General features: G+C 45.7%; 1 protein-coding gene across 4 annotated transcripts in view; it reads right to left on the bottom strand.

The window, feature by feature from the left end:
• The window catches only part of LIN28B (lin-28 homolog B), a 100,832-nt gene that overhangs the window by 73,767 nt on the left and 10,948 nt on the right, over positions 1–16,117 (bottom strand). For 2 of the 4 annotated variants that reach the window (XM_081186672.1, XM_081186673.1), the window contains exon 3: positions 6,014–6,219. In XM_081186672.1, coding sequence (XP_081042798.1) covers positions 6,014–6,219 — 206 coding nt within the window. Of the gene's footprint in view, positions 1–6,013; positions 6,220–6,616; positions 7,041–16,117 lie in introns of those variants that run through there. The other 2 variants (XM_081186674.1, XM_081186675.1) reach the window with 2 other exon arrangements.

The raw sequence follows: 16,117 nt of genomic DNA, 5'->3' as shown, positions 1-16,117 counted from the left end.
CTATCTGGTCATTCTAAATTACAGACAAAACATGTTCCAAAACTGGGTATAAATTATGTAGGCAAAAAAAATTACAGCCATGTCTCAACTGCAATGTTAGCAAATATTCCAATATTTCAGATCACTTCATACCAACATTTGTGCAGCTTATAATATGAAAAAAGCCAAAACTACAAGGTTTAATCAACCTATTGTGCAAAACTATACATGTCCATTAAGACGCAGTGTAATTGAATTCAATGAGGTGCAATTCCAGGTAAATTCAATTTAGAACTGCAGTCTAAATTGGTGCAATTATTAAGGGTTGCGTTCAATAGCATTGTTTTGTTCATCAACAGCTTCTGGATGAAGGTGGCAACGAGTAAGGTTGTTTGTCCTTGAGCTCCACTGTCTGTTTTTGTTTTTATTTTATTTTTAATAGTTTCAATAGTTTTATTTTGAATTGTCAGTTGGCTCAGATGCTAATGTTAATTGCAGTGCACAGACAATAATTAAATCTGTTTTACTTTCACATGGAAAGCTGTTTGATGCAGGAATGGCTTCCAGAGATAGGAGAAAGATGATTTGTATGAATTCATCTCTCTCTCTCTTTTACTTAAAGCACCTTCCATGCTATTCCAGTGGATCACCCAACCTTCAAGAGCAAATTGGGAGAGGTGCAAAGTGAAGGAAGAATAATTGAAAATAATAATAATAATAATAATAATAATAATAATAATAATAATAATAATAATAATTTATTATTTATACCCCACCCATCTGGCTGAGTTTCCTCAGCCACTCTGGGCGGCTTCCAACAAAATATTAAAATACAATAGTCTGTTAAACATTAAACATAAAAATCATCTCCCTTTCCTTTCCATTCATGGAAGCCACTGCTGGATCAAAGAGCTTTCAGTGAACAGAATGACACAATAGGCTGCAACCATAAATCTTTAATTGTAGATAAAGCCCAATTCAACATAACTATTAACAAGCAAAGAAGAAGAAGCTCTAGGACATTTAAGACTTCCTCTTCTCTGTCTCAGGATTCATCAATGACAAAAGATACATTGCTCTTCCATCCATTTATCAAAGAGAGCATATTGTTCTCATATTGTGCTTCTCACAATAGGAGCTACAAATAAGCTAAGCTGCAATCTGCAGTCACAAGTATACATACTAGATGTAACCAACACACCTTGATGCAGCTAAGCTTACATTCAAAGAATTCCATTCCTCCTTCTGCTAACAGATTTTGCACTCTCCCACCCCCACAGCAGCCCTAAACAATTTGCTCTGAATAATTGGAGGGAAGAGTGTGGGAAGGTGGTGGAAAAGATTGCAGGGGGAGAGGGAATGAGAGGGTCACTGCCACTCATCAATTGATTGGAACTTCTACCAACCTTAAAAGCCCAGTAGAAGGACTCATTTGGTCAATGGCACAGGCTCTTGGGATCCAACTTGATTCTCAATAAGCACACTTAGGATTGTATAATAAAGATGGATGTCTTCCTCAAGCATCAATACTTTAAAAAATCTAGATTGGTCATAATATTTTTGGGCCTCAAATGATTTTTTTAAAAAAATAAACATGCCACATTCCTAAAATTTAGGAATACTGAAGATAGTAAAAATACTCCTAGAAGGAAGTGCAGTTTTAACAGTATCATCTTATGCAGGTCTACTCAAAACTCAAATCATATTGTATTGAATAAGACCTACATTAATGCAAGTATATATAGGAAATATGATTGTGTCAATCTGTAGGATAACTTCAGGTACATGTGAAAAGCAAGCATAGAAGCCATTCTATTTTAAAAAAAGAAATCATAATGTCTATCCATTAAATTTTTTAATCCACTGCACAGAATTAAATTCAGCTAGCATCAATAGGATTTACCACCAAGTAATAAATTTGGAATAAGTAGGATAAGCAGGAAAAAACCCAACAATCTCATTGCTCCCATCCTTCGAGATTAACCACTTGATGCTACAATAAATGAAGACATGCACAATCTTTAGTTCAAGTATGGGTTATTTGGAACTATAGTGGATAAATTATACCATTCCAAGCATCCCATTTAGAAAGAAGCATCATATAATTCATTCCAATTTTGCTGAAATTAAGATTATATCTTAAATAATATAGCCCTCTTTATGAATTCAGGTCAAAGAAATGTGGGATTAAGGTGGGGAGGTTCCACAATGTCCACACATGCAAACGATGTTGCATGCATTCATCATGAATATCTGAATTAGCATGTTCACCCAGACATACTTAGAATCCTCTTTCAGACCTTGACATTGAATGTAGGAAGGTCTGAAGTGGAGATGATGTAGGCATGGATAAATGGGAGTATGGGCTGCATGCATGCCTCATTCCCCCACCACTTTAAAATCACTTCTGTTTGCTCCAAAACGTATGAATTAGGGTTTATGTGTACAAATTGTCTCATTCCCTCCTCCAAAATTATCCTCCTTTTGACCAATTCAGCATGTTCACTTCAATACCTCAGTACTGTTTTTGTCCCAGTTATGCTGGCAAAACATACTTTCTGTTAAACCATGGCAATGCAGGAACATTATTTCCAACTATTGCCATTATTTCCGAACATTTTTCCACAAGCTCCAAATGCCAACTAAAACCTACACAATTATAAGCAGTTAATTTCTTAAATACTTCCAGACATGCTGCTAAACACAACTGAAAACAACTTTTCCATCTATTCAATATTTTCTCAAAACAATCCCTTGGTAGCACAGAACTGCTACATCAAAATGTTGCATGTATCATGAAGACAGTCCATTATGAACATTCACAATACACATACAGTGGTACCTCGGGTTAAGAACTTAATTCGTTCTGGAGGTCCGTTCTTAACCTGAAACTGTCCTTAACCTGAAGCACCACTTTAGCTAATGGGGCCTCCTGCTGCTGCCGCCTCGTGATTTCTGTTCTTATCCTGAAGCAAAGTTCTTTACCTGAGGTACTATTTCTGGGTTAGCGGAGTCTGTAACCTGAAGCGTCTGTAGCCCGAGGTACCAATGTACAGTATTCAAGAGATGCTATTGTTGATTTAGATGACAATACTAGTAACACATATTATAGAGAGTTAACATATTCCTTCACATTTATATTTATCTCTTGGTTTTGGCTTTGCTTTGCTTACTGCATACTATAAATGTTTGCAACAAATAGATAAATATCTTTTCTAGGAGCTTTATTTACTTACCATCTTCCTTATAGCCACCATGGTTTAGTGCATGGAGAAGGGATCATTGAAGAAGAAGAGGGAGTTTGGACTTGATATCCTGCCTTTCATTCCCCTTAAGGAGTCTCAAAGCGGCTAACAATCTCCTTTCCCTTCCTCCCCCACAACAAACACTCTGTGAGGTGAGTGAGGCTGAGAGACTTCAAAGAAGTGTGACTGGTCCAAGGTCACCCAGCAGCTGCATGTGGAGGAGCGGGGATGCGAACCAGGTTCACCAGATTACGAGTCTACCACTCTTAACCACTACACCACACTGGCTCCATATATGGATTCATATACTCCACTTACTACAAAATTATTGGGTGTCAGGTCACATATGCACCTACACCATTTGAAAATTTATCTGACAAGCAGTAGTGTGTGTGTTTCTGTGAACTTTCAGTGGAGATTGTAGTTAAAGTGATAGAAAATCTCACACTGTGGAATTGATTCCATGATTGCTCTTTCACATACAATTGTGATTGTTGCATCTATCATGTGATGACTGAGTGAGACAGAGAGAGTGACACAGGGTATTTATCTCAGTTCCATTTTTATATAGTGGGTTTAAATATGACTTACATCACTATCTGCAATAGAACATATGAGATAAAAAATTTTTGCCTTCAGTGTTAGTGATAAGCTGGGATACCAAATGCACTCTTGCACTCTTCTAAAAAAATTAATCCTTTTTTTACCCAAGTCTGTTTTAAAATGTATAGTATCAGCCAGTAGTATATTCTACCTCCAAACATAACGCATTGTTCAGAATCCAAAAAAACGCTGGAAGAGGGCTGTGTGTGACACCAGTCTTGCCACTGCAGTTCTCAAAGCCAAATGAATGGTCCACCACAAACAGATATTATTCCAGCAGTAGAATAGTAGCACTGAAGTCAGAATGCACTGATCCAGCAGCATGATCAGCTCAATGAGTGATCTTATCAAACGCATTTATGCTGTAAAGATTTCTGATTCTCATACTGAAGAGCAAAGAAAATAATACTGCATATGATCAGAAAAACATTCCTTCATATATACCATGATAAGCATGTAGGATTGTAAACCTCAATACAGTGACCTAAAGAAAGGTCAAGGTGGCAGGGGAGAACAGGAGCAAAGCCCAGAAGCTGCTAGCAATCAACACTGAGAACAGCTTCAGCACTAAGGAGCAGCTTTCATGTGCTAATGTCAAACTGAAAGTTTAAAATTATACGGAAGTAACACTTCTAGATTACAAAACAGATACCCAATCTCAGGAGATCATTATCCAATTTTATTGTTAGAAATAGAAATTATAAAGTCACTAATTCCAGAGCAGTTTCACTGAATATTGCAACAGTAAGTGGTTTTCAAACTGAGGTCACGTGTCCTTATTTTTCAGTTACCTTAAAGTCTGCTCTATTATTATAAATAGGACCCACAAAATAGATGAGGCGGACTCCCAAACTGTGCAGTGCTTGGACCAAACTAGGGTTTCAGGAACGATATATATACACACAGATTAAAGGCAAGCACAAAAATGTGTCAGTTTGCTAGAAAAGGACTACCACCATTACAAAACTTAAGGCTGTTTTTAGCAGTTCTCATGTGGTCACAACTCAAACATTATCCATGTTCTGAAAACAAACTATAAGCAGTAGTAAGCACATATGGGGTTAATGACTTCCATTTAAATCAATTTGAAGTTTAGCAAAATATATTTAGGCTTAAGGGTATTTCATTCTATGAGTAACCCAATAATTTACCCTTTTGAGATTACTGCAATAAAAAGAACACTACAATTCAGGTTTGAACTACTGCTTTTCTGGGCTCAGAAAATCAAGGGGTAAAGAAGACAGTTCTAAGAACACACACACGCCACAAGTTTTTTGTTTTGTTACATTCCCGCTATTATTGTAATGATTTTATAGTAAATATCAACATTAGCTTGGTCTTGCTTTTATATACACATATATGAGGACAATAGCCACCTCTTGTACTTTGGCTTTTGAGCCCTCTGCCCTGAAGGAGACAAGGGCCTTATACATGTCAGGAAAATGTTTTCCAGTCAGAAGACCTTCACACACACAAAAACACAAAACACCAGTGATCCTTTGATGTATCATAGTCCACTATACGAACTCTTTCAATAGCCACACTACACCGCAGAAAAACAAATACACGTTGTGCACTACTGTTTGATCTGAACATAAGCATCATAAAAACAAACTACAACACTATCTAGCTTTTTAAGAGAAAGAAAGAGCCCACAACACTTAAAAGGATCTTAATTTTCACCGTGGGGAAAGTTATCAGCACCATCCTGTGCATGTTTACTGAAACATTAAGTCCCACTGTTAACTCTGATAAGTATGCACAGAGCTGCAGCCTGGGAGTCATTTAGGTGACTTGCTTTTTTTCCTACTATCATTTCAGCAGAGAAGAATCTCTTCCATCACGAAAAACAACTAAAATGCAATCCACCCACAAACAAAGCAAGAGAACGCTAAACAAAAGCAAGACTTTGTACTAAAAAAAACAAAACCTGTTGAGATGGTAGACTTTTCTTTCTGAAGGACCAACAAGCCATGGATACTGATCTCATTTGTGGGGGGAGGGCGGTTGGATGGCAAACAGAAACTGTTCTCTGAAGCTGGGTTTAAACAGAGCTCACAAACATCTACGGAAGCATTTAGAGAAGGGGTTTTTAGACCACATAAAACGAAGGCATGGGTTAGAGGGAAATGGGTGGGGTGGGGTGGAGGGGCTGAGATTCGACTAAAACAACAAAACGGGCTTACTTGGTGTACAAAGACATCAACCGGAGTCTCCAAGGGGCTTCCCTCGCGGTTGAGCATGGAAATAAATCCGAACCCCATTCGCACATTAAACCACTTGCAATGGCCTGTTCCGTGCAAAACCTGGGATTCTTCTTCCTCCTCCTCCTCCTCTTCTTCTTCTTGTTCCGGCAATTTCCCGGGCTCATCTCCACCTTTACGCGCCCCCGCTGATTTGAAGAGGAGATTGCGGGAGAACAAGGACGTACGTACACACACACACACACAAAAAGGGAAAGAATTAAATTCTAGTAACATCTCCTTGGCGCTTGTACAAGAACGATTGCTACAGATGACACACAAAAACACATGCACGCACGAACAAACATTACGAAACCAACCTTTGTTTTTCCCCTACCCACAAAAACGTTAAGTACACCAAAGTCACAGAGGAAGTAGTAAAAAAAAAAAAATTTAAACACACACACACACACACACACATCAATAACCTCCAAAGCTTCAGGGCACTGTCGAAGGAAAGGCAGCATCTGCTGTGACTCACTCCGCTTCTATTTCTCACACTCCCCCCACACGCAGCAGCCCAGCCCACGTTTGCTCTGTACATACGTGCGATCCTGCCCTTTAACTCCATCTTTCAGCCACATAAACCACCCCAGAAAGCGATACTTTACTTGGGTACTGCTGGTTGAGCACCGATCCCATCCCTCCCCAGAGGAATTCGCAGGCGAATGAGCCCTGCCTGGCCAGGCGAGGTGGGAGGAGGAGGAGGGGAGGGGAGGGGGCCGAGCCGAGAGAGAGAGGAGGCGATTGCGCAAGCACTTGGAGCGGCCCATCCAGCAGCGAGCGGCGTGTTTCTCCTTCTTCGCCAAGCGCGCTCCGCGCCTTTCCCTAGCCTTCCTCCGCCGAATCCCCCCTCCCACTCCGGAATCACTTTAATCTGGACTCAAGGAGGGGGGGCAGGTGTACAAAAGTTTCCTCGTTGCCCCCCGCCTTTCTTTTCCCCCTCCTGGCCACTGCTTGCTCAATCGCACAGGAACAATTCGAACAGAAGCCCCCTCGGAAAGCTTTTCAAGTTGGGTGAATCGAAGGGGGCGGGGCAGAGCACTGGGGAAAGCTCGCCCACAATAGGTTCTCCCACCCACAACCACAGAAGTCCCCCCTCCACGTCCTTGATTTTATTTTATTTTTTAAAAAAACACCAGCGATCATTTATTTTTATTTTTATTTTTCAGTAGTACATTCCTTCTCTTGTATGCATATTTAAGAAAACGGTGGAAAGAAAAACCTAGCACAACAAAAAGCCTAGGCAAAACAAGAGCTGGGCTGGCCGGGGATGGGGGGGGGGGATAACCTTCGGCCATGTTGCCCACCGGCCCTCTGCTCCCGAAAAGCTCCCCCTGGCCGGCTCGCGGGAGTCTTTTGACTCAGCTTAACATCTTGATTTCGTGCGCTCGCCCGCTCCGCTCTCCTGCGCTTCGCCCTCTCGTGATCCCCCGCCCCCGGCCGCGCTCTTGCTCCGTTTCTGGGCCCCTGCGCGCACGTGACTCCGTCAATTACATGCCTGCTTGCTACTAATTTCACCTCGGCTGCTCGGAGGGGGTTCGGCGAGGAGGAGGAGGAGGAGGAGCAGCCAATCGGCACCTCGAGCGGGCTTGACACACCGCAATAATTTATGAATGAACGGCGGAATTTCAAAACACCCTCGCCTGGCCGCGGCTGGGCACGTTTCGCTACGTAGATCCGGGCGCCGGTTGGAGGAGCGGGGCGTGTCTCCGAGAGAGAGAGAGATTCTCGGGCACTAAAGCTGCGGCGCTGCCAATATAGTGGCAGATCTTTCGCTGCCCACGTGCAAATGCCAATAATGGCCCTCGGCTTGGGGCACTTGCGCGGCGGGCGCGCGCCTCGTTGGCCGGCAAGCGCGCCTGAAGATCGCATATTTGAAGGCTGATCCGCAAAGTAGTCGATAAAATTACCTAGCCTGAAACCGGGGAAAGGGGCAATCCTAAATGTGCTATTTGTTTCATCCATTTACAGCGCAATCCTAGCCATTATCTCTGCTCGGAAATAAGTCCTACTCAATTCACTGGGGCTTACTCCCAGGTAAGTGGGTTGAGGACTGCAGCCTTAGGGTCTTGGCGTAAGGATGCAAACTATATCCCGTTGAAAGGAACTCGGTGGATTATGGGATGTATGAGGCCGGGATTTAATCCTATGCGCATTTACCTGACGAATGCTAATAAAATAGAAACCTCACTGAACACAGTGGGACTTATTTTAGCAGGGCCATGCATTTATTTATTTCGAAGCATAGGATCGGTAACTTAATAGGTTGACAGCGTAATCCTATATGTTTTCTCAAAAGTGAGCCCCACCGAGTTTAATGGAGCGTCCCGCCCCATAAGGGTGCGCGGGAGCATTACAAATTAAAAGGTGCCTGTTGGTGGGAAAGCAAAGATATTCCACCCCCCCACCACTGTCGATATTGGTACACAAAATCCGCTAATGGGTTGAGGGCATATATCATACATAGAAGAAAAAACCACGTCAAACTGACACAGCATCGAATAGAGTAGACGGTAGGCTCTCTTTCCTTGGAGGTTTCTAAGCAGAGGTTTGATATCTGCTCTAGTCGAGATTCCTACATTGCAATGGGGGTTGGACTAGATGACCCTCGGGGGTTGGACTAGATGACCATTCTACGGTCCATATCCGCCCCATTAAGATCACACATACTGCTGAAAAGACACATACCACGTGAGCTAAAGGGGGGGGAGGAAAGCGACTGCTTTTAAGCAGCTTTGAACTGACATACAAATTATAGGCGCTAAACATAAATGGTATATGAAGCATATTCCTATGGCATGTAGGCATAGCGTATAGGCATGATCCACGGTGAAAGCCGCCTCCCCCCCCCCAGCTTATTACCTATTCCATTCTGAAACGCCCACCGGAAACGCGATAGCACCTCCGTTCGCCTTTCGCGTTCCGAAGCCTTTAAGGGCGGCCATCAGGGGGCGGGGAGGCGCCCGGGGGTTGCGCTGCGCAGGTTCCTCGGCCATCGCGTTCCGGGGGAAGGGGATGTGATTAATGACTTCCTAAATAAGAGGCCAGCTTGCAAGGCGAGCGGTGCAGGGAGCAGAGCCTCCATCAGCAACGATTGTTCTCCAGGAGGTTGGGGGGGGGAGAGACCCTAGAAAAGCGCAGACGGGGGGGGGGAAGGGTGAATTTGCCAGAAATGTGGAAGCAAAGCGCGGGGGTGGGTGGGGAAATCCCGAGGAAACTAGCGAGCGAGGAGTGAGAAAACAAAGGGAAGAAGAATAAGTTGGCCCTGCGAGCGGCGCTTGGACGCACACCCCTGTTTCTTGGCGTTAAGGAGCCCGTGTGACACTACTCGTAGCACTTTCCCTGTGCGGTCCCAAATTTATCTCTTTTCCAAAATAAAAGACCGAACCACATTAACAGGAATTACGTGCGCTCGGTCTCCATTCTAATACTCATTTCACCACTTGGAACAAGTAAGTGGTAAAAATTGATATCTTGATCGATATATTTCAGAAAAATTAATGGAAGTGTTGTTCCAGAGTCCCCACCTCCCGCTCCACTGTGAGCCCTCTCCCCCATTTTTAAGCACATGGATCTAGAGCCTCCCCCCGCAATTTATTTCCTCGGCGTTTCTACCCGAATAAAGTGCTCTCAGGCCCCCGGTCTCACCACTCAGGTAAGAAAACAAAAATTTTCTCGTGCTCTACCAGCCTAAAGTTTGGACGGTTGCGGCTTGACAGGTTGCAAGATAGATTTTCTCCTTCCTCTTCTGCCCACCCTCCCTCCCTCCGCCCAGTTTGCTGATCTGCCCTGAATATGCTTTTATGCGTTTGCAAAGTTGCCCGCCGTTGTTTTAGAACTGGCGACAGGCAGTCTGAACAAACACAGAAGGCCTCCGGACTGGCTAAAAGAGCCTATTTACTCTTCCCTCTACCGTTTTTGGTTGTTTTGCGGGGCAGGGGCATTCTTTCCGCGATTTTATTTTTTGGCACCGAGGTGATCCCCTCTTAACATTCGTGCCATGAGGGCGGTTTTCTGCTTGAATGAAAGAAATGCACGCGTCGCGGGCTTCAGTGGAGCAGGCGCCCGAGATCAGGACATTCCTTCGCCGTCTTCAGCTGTAAATTTCCTCTTGGTTATTTCAAGAGTGGCGCTCGACCGGCCTCCCTCCGCCCAGCGGCGTCGGCTTCGACTGCCGCCCCTCCCCCGGCCCCTCCTCCTCTCCCTGCGTCGCCGGAGTGGTGCCCTGCGCTGAATCCACGGAGCTTGCCCTTTCCAGGTACAGAATCGGTCTGCGCGCTTCATTGAAATCCATGGCCTCTGCAGCCCGGCCTTGCGCGTGTAATTGGACAGATAGGTGCATTCTCCATTTTCAGGACGGGGGACAGTCAGATCTTTGTTTTATGAAAAGTGCTATATGCTTGATATGGGCGGGGCGGAGATGCGCGCTGGTGGAGTATGGTTTGTTTGCAGGGCAGAGGGGAGCAAATACTGTAGTTATTTCCTACACGCTTCTAGCAACAGCGGGATAAGACAAATGGATCTGTCTGCCTTCTCTTCCGGATGCTGTTTTGCGAAATTCGAACGACAGGCTTTCACGTCCCTCAAAGTCTGGTGTCACTGAATCTTCGTCACTAAAGACTTGCACATTTATAGCATGAGGTTTCCTAGAGACATCAAGTCCACGACCGAATGTCTCATAATAAACAAGACTGGTTTTTGCCTTTAGGAAAGTGATGAATATACTTATGTTTCAGAGTACCTTTAGGCAGGTCAAACGATTTCCATAAAGTTATGTAGCAACACTCTTGGTTTCTCACTTTATGCAGTTCTGTTGCCTACAACGGCAACAGCCCGGCTTCCATTGACTCAGAAGCCAATGCAATGTGTGCTTCCTTTGGCTAGGGGATGGTAAGGCAAAAACGTAATTGTCGGGTAATATTTTGCAAACTCAGTTCAAAATATTCCTCAGCATTCTCTCTCTCTCTCTCTCTCTCTCTCTCTCTCTCTCTCTCTCTCTCTCTCTCTGTGTGTGTGTGTGTGTGTGAAATGACAACCTGTGCAATGAGTGGCGCCTTTAACTGCAATCCTAACCACACTTTCAGGACAGTAAGTCCCACTGAATACAGTGCAACTTACTTAAGAGTAAACATGCAGGAACTCTAGGAATTCTCTCAAAATGAAACTCCAAGACATGTTGAGAGAGAAAGAGAGAGAAGTTTGAACTGTGGACATTTAGCGTCTGATTCAGCAACGATGACTAATTTCTGAAGAGTAGCTTTCCCTTTTAACTCAGGAAATAATTACAAAGTGTGCAACAGTAAGACGTAGGAAACTATAAGGAGCAGTATCTGAAAAGCAGAGGCGGCGCTATTCGACGAAAGGCGCGCTTGCCCAAATTTGGAGGCCTCCAGTCTTAGCGGAATTAAGGTTGGGGGTCAGCGGACTGGTCACTGGTGTCAGATGTTATCGGCTCATTCATTTCCTGCCACGGACCTCGGCCTTTTAAGTTCCGTGGAAGGTAGAGAGCCGGAACCAGCTGGGAACTCTCGCAAACTTCCTAAATCGAAACGCGGTGGGGAAGGGAGAGAGCAGAGAAATCAAGCGGAGAAAGAGTGCGCAGAACCAGCAAAAATTCGGAAGTGTGTATGTGTGTGTAGAAACCCAGGAAGTTTTTACGTTACTTCCACCAGACTGACCCGCCTGCCCTGGACAAGAGCTTTCCAAAGCGCAGGGGCGCCTCTGTCTGCAAGGGATCGGGTTGGGTTGCCCAGCGGCGTCCACTGGGTTCCTTCTTTCGTTTCCAGTCTCCACCCCCCCCCCCCGTCCTTCCTAAGCGAGGCTTCCCTGGGAATGCACGTGCTCAGATCAAAGAGAGAAAACTTCGACGCCCGTCTTTCGGGCCAGCATCTCGCTGCATCCTCGGGTGGCGGCGCAGCATGAACCCGTTTGGAGGGGGGGTCGAAGCAAAGCGGGGATAAGCCTGTAACTAAAGCGCCCCCAACCCCCGATGCCGTCGCAGCGGTCCTGAGAGAGGAAACCGAGCATCCCGGGTTTTTATTATTTATTATTATTTTGCCCCTGGTTTCTATTAAAAGCAGACCCGGAGCGGCAGAATCTCGGGGAGAGGGCGCTTCTCTCTTGCCCGCAGGCTTCCTACAAACCGGAACTGTTCCATAGCTGACCTCTGAGACTTGCCGGCGCCCACCAAAGCCACCCTTCCCTGGAAAAGGCTTCCTTCTCCCACCCCTCCTCTGCGCTCCTCCAGAAAACATTACTGCAAGGAAAGTGTCCATCCAAGTTAGGTTAATGGAAAGCAATCGGCACATGTTCAGAGGCACTCTTGTTTTGCACACACCGATTTTCAGTTTCCCCTCTTCAATTCCCTTTGCTGCTGGCTGTTCCGCATTCACCGCTCTCCTTTAGTGACCTGAAAGCATGAACCGCTCTCTTTCTCTGCACCCCAGACCGCACTATATATTATCCAGGTCTACGTCGATGAATTTTCACAACGCATAGAACCTCTGCAGCATTTTTAAAAGACATTTTCCTTTGAATAAATTATTATTAATAATAATTACACTGTCCGACTATCACCATATTTAACACCTGGTAGAATCTCTCCTAAAGTAGCCTTGGGATACCAAGTTCCGTCGCCTGCTTGTTCGTCCGCTTTTGTATGCGCCTCTAATTACAGATAAATTTGTCCGTGTCCATAGTTTGGACTTTCCAAGGGGGCGGGGGGAGGCTGAAGCTGTACGAGGAAACGGCTTCTCCCTCCAATGACAGTTGACAGAGGAGGGCAGTTTAAATACCACAGGGAAGACTAATTTGTGCCTGTACGTTACGCTGACGCCCAAGGCAAGTTTCAAAAAGAAGAAGAAAAGAGGCCACACGAAATTGGCTTCCGCTCCACCCCGCTCACACCAAACGCGCAAGCAAAAGCGCCCTCGACCTACGCACAGTTGTTTCCTGAAGTTACCAGTCCCTCTCTCTCAAAATTTAAGTCTTAATGTGCCGTGCGAAGGAAGGCATAGGAACCACCCCCCGTCTTCATTAGCCTTTGCTGAATTATGGCCATCATCGGCTCAATTTTTTGGGTGTGTGGGAGCGCGAGTCCTATTCTCCTCCTTTCCTGGTTTATATTTGACTGCCACCCCTCAAACAACAACAACAAAGTCTCGACGTTTCTGAAATGATCCGTTTCCTGGAACCACCCGTTGCGAGAGCCGCTTCTTTACTGTGTTACGCACGGTAAGATAGCTTTAAGGGGGCTGCGTCTTCATATTGCCAAAGACGTTCAGAAACCTAGGAACGGGTCTTTCATCTGCGCAAAGTCCGCGGAAATGCACAAGAGGCGCGAAAGACACGTGCTTTCGTACGCGGCTCTGATTCCCTACGAGAGAAGTGTGGCGACACAGCCACCCCACGTCGGACAAAGCAAAAACTTCAAAGCAACGAGTACCCTGAAGAATGTTGGGAGAATTCTCCTTTTCCTTATATTTTAGCTTGGCAACAAGACAACCTTCCTTATCTGGAGCGTAAGAAAAGCAAAGGGGGGGACCAATTACCCCCTTTCCGCAATTTCTACTTTCCCTCGACTCCCAGCAAACACACACAAAACAGGTGCGTATATATTAGGGTAAATCCGTTAAGCAACAAGGAACCATTCGATTCAGAAGCTATCGGAGATGTAGGCACGTTGCCTCACAGCGAGACCCAAGAGTCCTTCTGCAGCGCCTTTAAATCTAACAAAACCTTTGGTCTATTTAGCAAAGCTGCGCTGAAAACTTTAATCACGTTGACTTAGGAGTAAGATAATGGGATCCTAAGTAAACATGCCTGAGTTTGCAGGTTGATATTCTCGAGAAATCGATGCCATACTAATAAGCACCACGTCCACCACCGTTTCTAATTTAACCTCACGAGCTGTGGTTACTCCGGTCAACGTAGCACCTTTCGAAAGATAATTTAGTCCCCAAGCCCAAAGTGAGGGGAAGAGAGACAGTTTCGGGGCTCCTATTGCCCGCCAACCCCGCGAAGTGTCATATTTCAAATACATCAGAGTTCAGGGAGCCGCGTGGCTCCAGCCAAAGGCGACAACTGAGCACATGGGGATATGCATTCAGAGATCAGTAAATGAATATTCGCAAAGTTTACTTCCTTAGCTATGGCTAAGGAACAAAAAAGGAAAAAGCAGCATTGCTACATCACGGCATCAATCCTATGCATGGGCATACAACTGAAGGACGCTTACTTTTGAGTAATTTATGTATAATCTTAGTTGCAACACTACACATACGTGGGAGGGCGGAGGAACCAACGATGTCACCCTCTCTAGAACTGCCACCATCCTTGACAGTAACCATTGGTCACACCGGCTAGAGCTGACGAGAGTTGGCGTTCAAGAGCCACTGGAAGGAAGGCAAGCCCCGTTAACTCAATGGCATTTGCTTCGGATTGAACATGCCCCAGACTGCACTGTTCACATGGTAGAGAGGGCGGGAGAGCCGGGGAAATGCGATGCTGGAAAAATGCCGTGCGAGAAGAGAGCATTCGTGTTCATCCAGCGATGACAAGCAGGTGAGGGGAAAGCAACAAGCCGCAACACCACAATGCATTCATCGCCTGTCCCACTGCGTTGTGCGGCGGAGCCTGTTCACACGTTCAAGCTGCATTCGTAGCTTTCACCTCCGAAGCCGAAGCCGAAGCGATCGATGCGGTCACCCTGTTTCACTCCACTCCGGGGCAGTGGAGACGACGGCGCTAGGGCGCTTTGACTACTCGGAGCTCCACCAGGGTGGCTCCGCGTACCTCGGCAGCCTTTACTTTTGCCTTTTCAACGCAGGGGAGCAGCGGGGGCATCTTGCAGGAGGTCCTTTTAGGAGGCTCACCGTCGAGGCATCGAAGATGAATTTCGCTAAGAGTAACTGGGAAGAGTGATCGGCGCTAAGAGGCAGTTGCAGAAAGTTCAGGATTCACAGGGGGCAAGCCAAGGCACTGTCTACTCGGAAATAAACGCCACTCTGGCGGAGGGAGGCTTGCTCCCAGGTAAGCGCGCGCAGAGTTCCACCCACCCGTCGACCAGAAAGTTAGCTGGCCGGCCGGCCGGGAGATTCTTCCGTGCTTTATGGGCCAATAAATTCAGAAAACAGATGAGCGAGAATGAGTTTGACCCTGTAAACTAGTTTCGGGAAGAACGCAATAAAGGAACCACCACTTGGCCTGCGGCAACATGGAAGATAGCTAGCTTTAAAAAAGGGCGGGGGGAGTCGTGTTGATGCCTTCCGGCTGGCAAGCACTAGGAACAGGGGTTGGAGATGGAAAGAGGCCGAGTCAAGAGGCGGATCAGGGGCAAGGTAGGCTAGCACTGGCTGGGAGGGGTGGTCCCCCAACCCGTCCTGGTCTGCGATTAATCCGCCCAAAGCGGGGCTAGTAAGCGTAGATCAGAGATTCTCTGGAAATAAGATGGTGTGGGCTCTATACAGTTAAAACCTCTAAGGTTTTGTTTTAACTTAATCTACTTGATTTTGCAAGCGCCTAATACAATCTGCAAGACAGCAGCAGAATTAACTCCAGCAGCCCCATGGCCAGCAAATGAAAAAGCAAACTCTTGGAACTACGGTAATCTACACCCCCCACCCCAGCTTCCTTTTCCTTCACTAGTTGAAGGAAATGGAGTGGAGTTCGTGTCTATGGTTGATATCAATCTCAACAGGCTATGTTGCATCGGAATTCCTAAAGGGAGAGTATGCAGAACACTGGGGGCGGGAATACAGAATAAAATTGGGGTGGGAAGCCTGTTAGGCTGCAGTTCTACAAACATACACTTGGGTCCAGTAGTAGATAGGTAGCCGTGTTGGTCTGCCATAGTCAAAATAAAAAAATTCCTTCCAGTAGCACCTTAAAGACCAACTAAGTTAGTTCTTGGTATGAGCTTTCGTGTGCATGCACACTTCTTCAGATACCTTGGGTGTACACTTGGGTGTAAGTCCCACTGGGCATCAACTTCTGCATAAGCATGCATGGGGCCAAGGGGGGCAGGAAGGGGCAGCTGCCCCCCCA

Source organism: Podarcis bocagei, assembly GCF_964188305.1.
Source record: "Podarcis bocagei genome assembly, chromosome: 3".
In the NCBI taxonomy this organism is placed as follows: domain Eukaryota; kingdom Metazoa; phylum Chordata; class Lepidosauria; order Squamata; family Lacertidae; genus Podarcis; species Podarcis bocagei.
The sequence above is the reverse complement of the archived record's forward strand: the minus strand, read 5'-3'. Positions and strand labels throughout refer to the sequence as shown.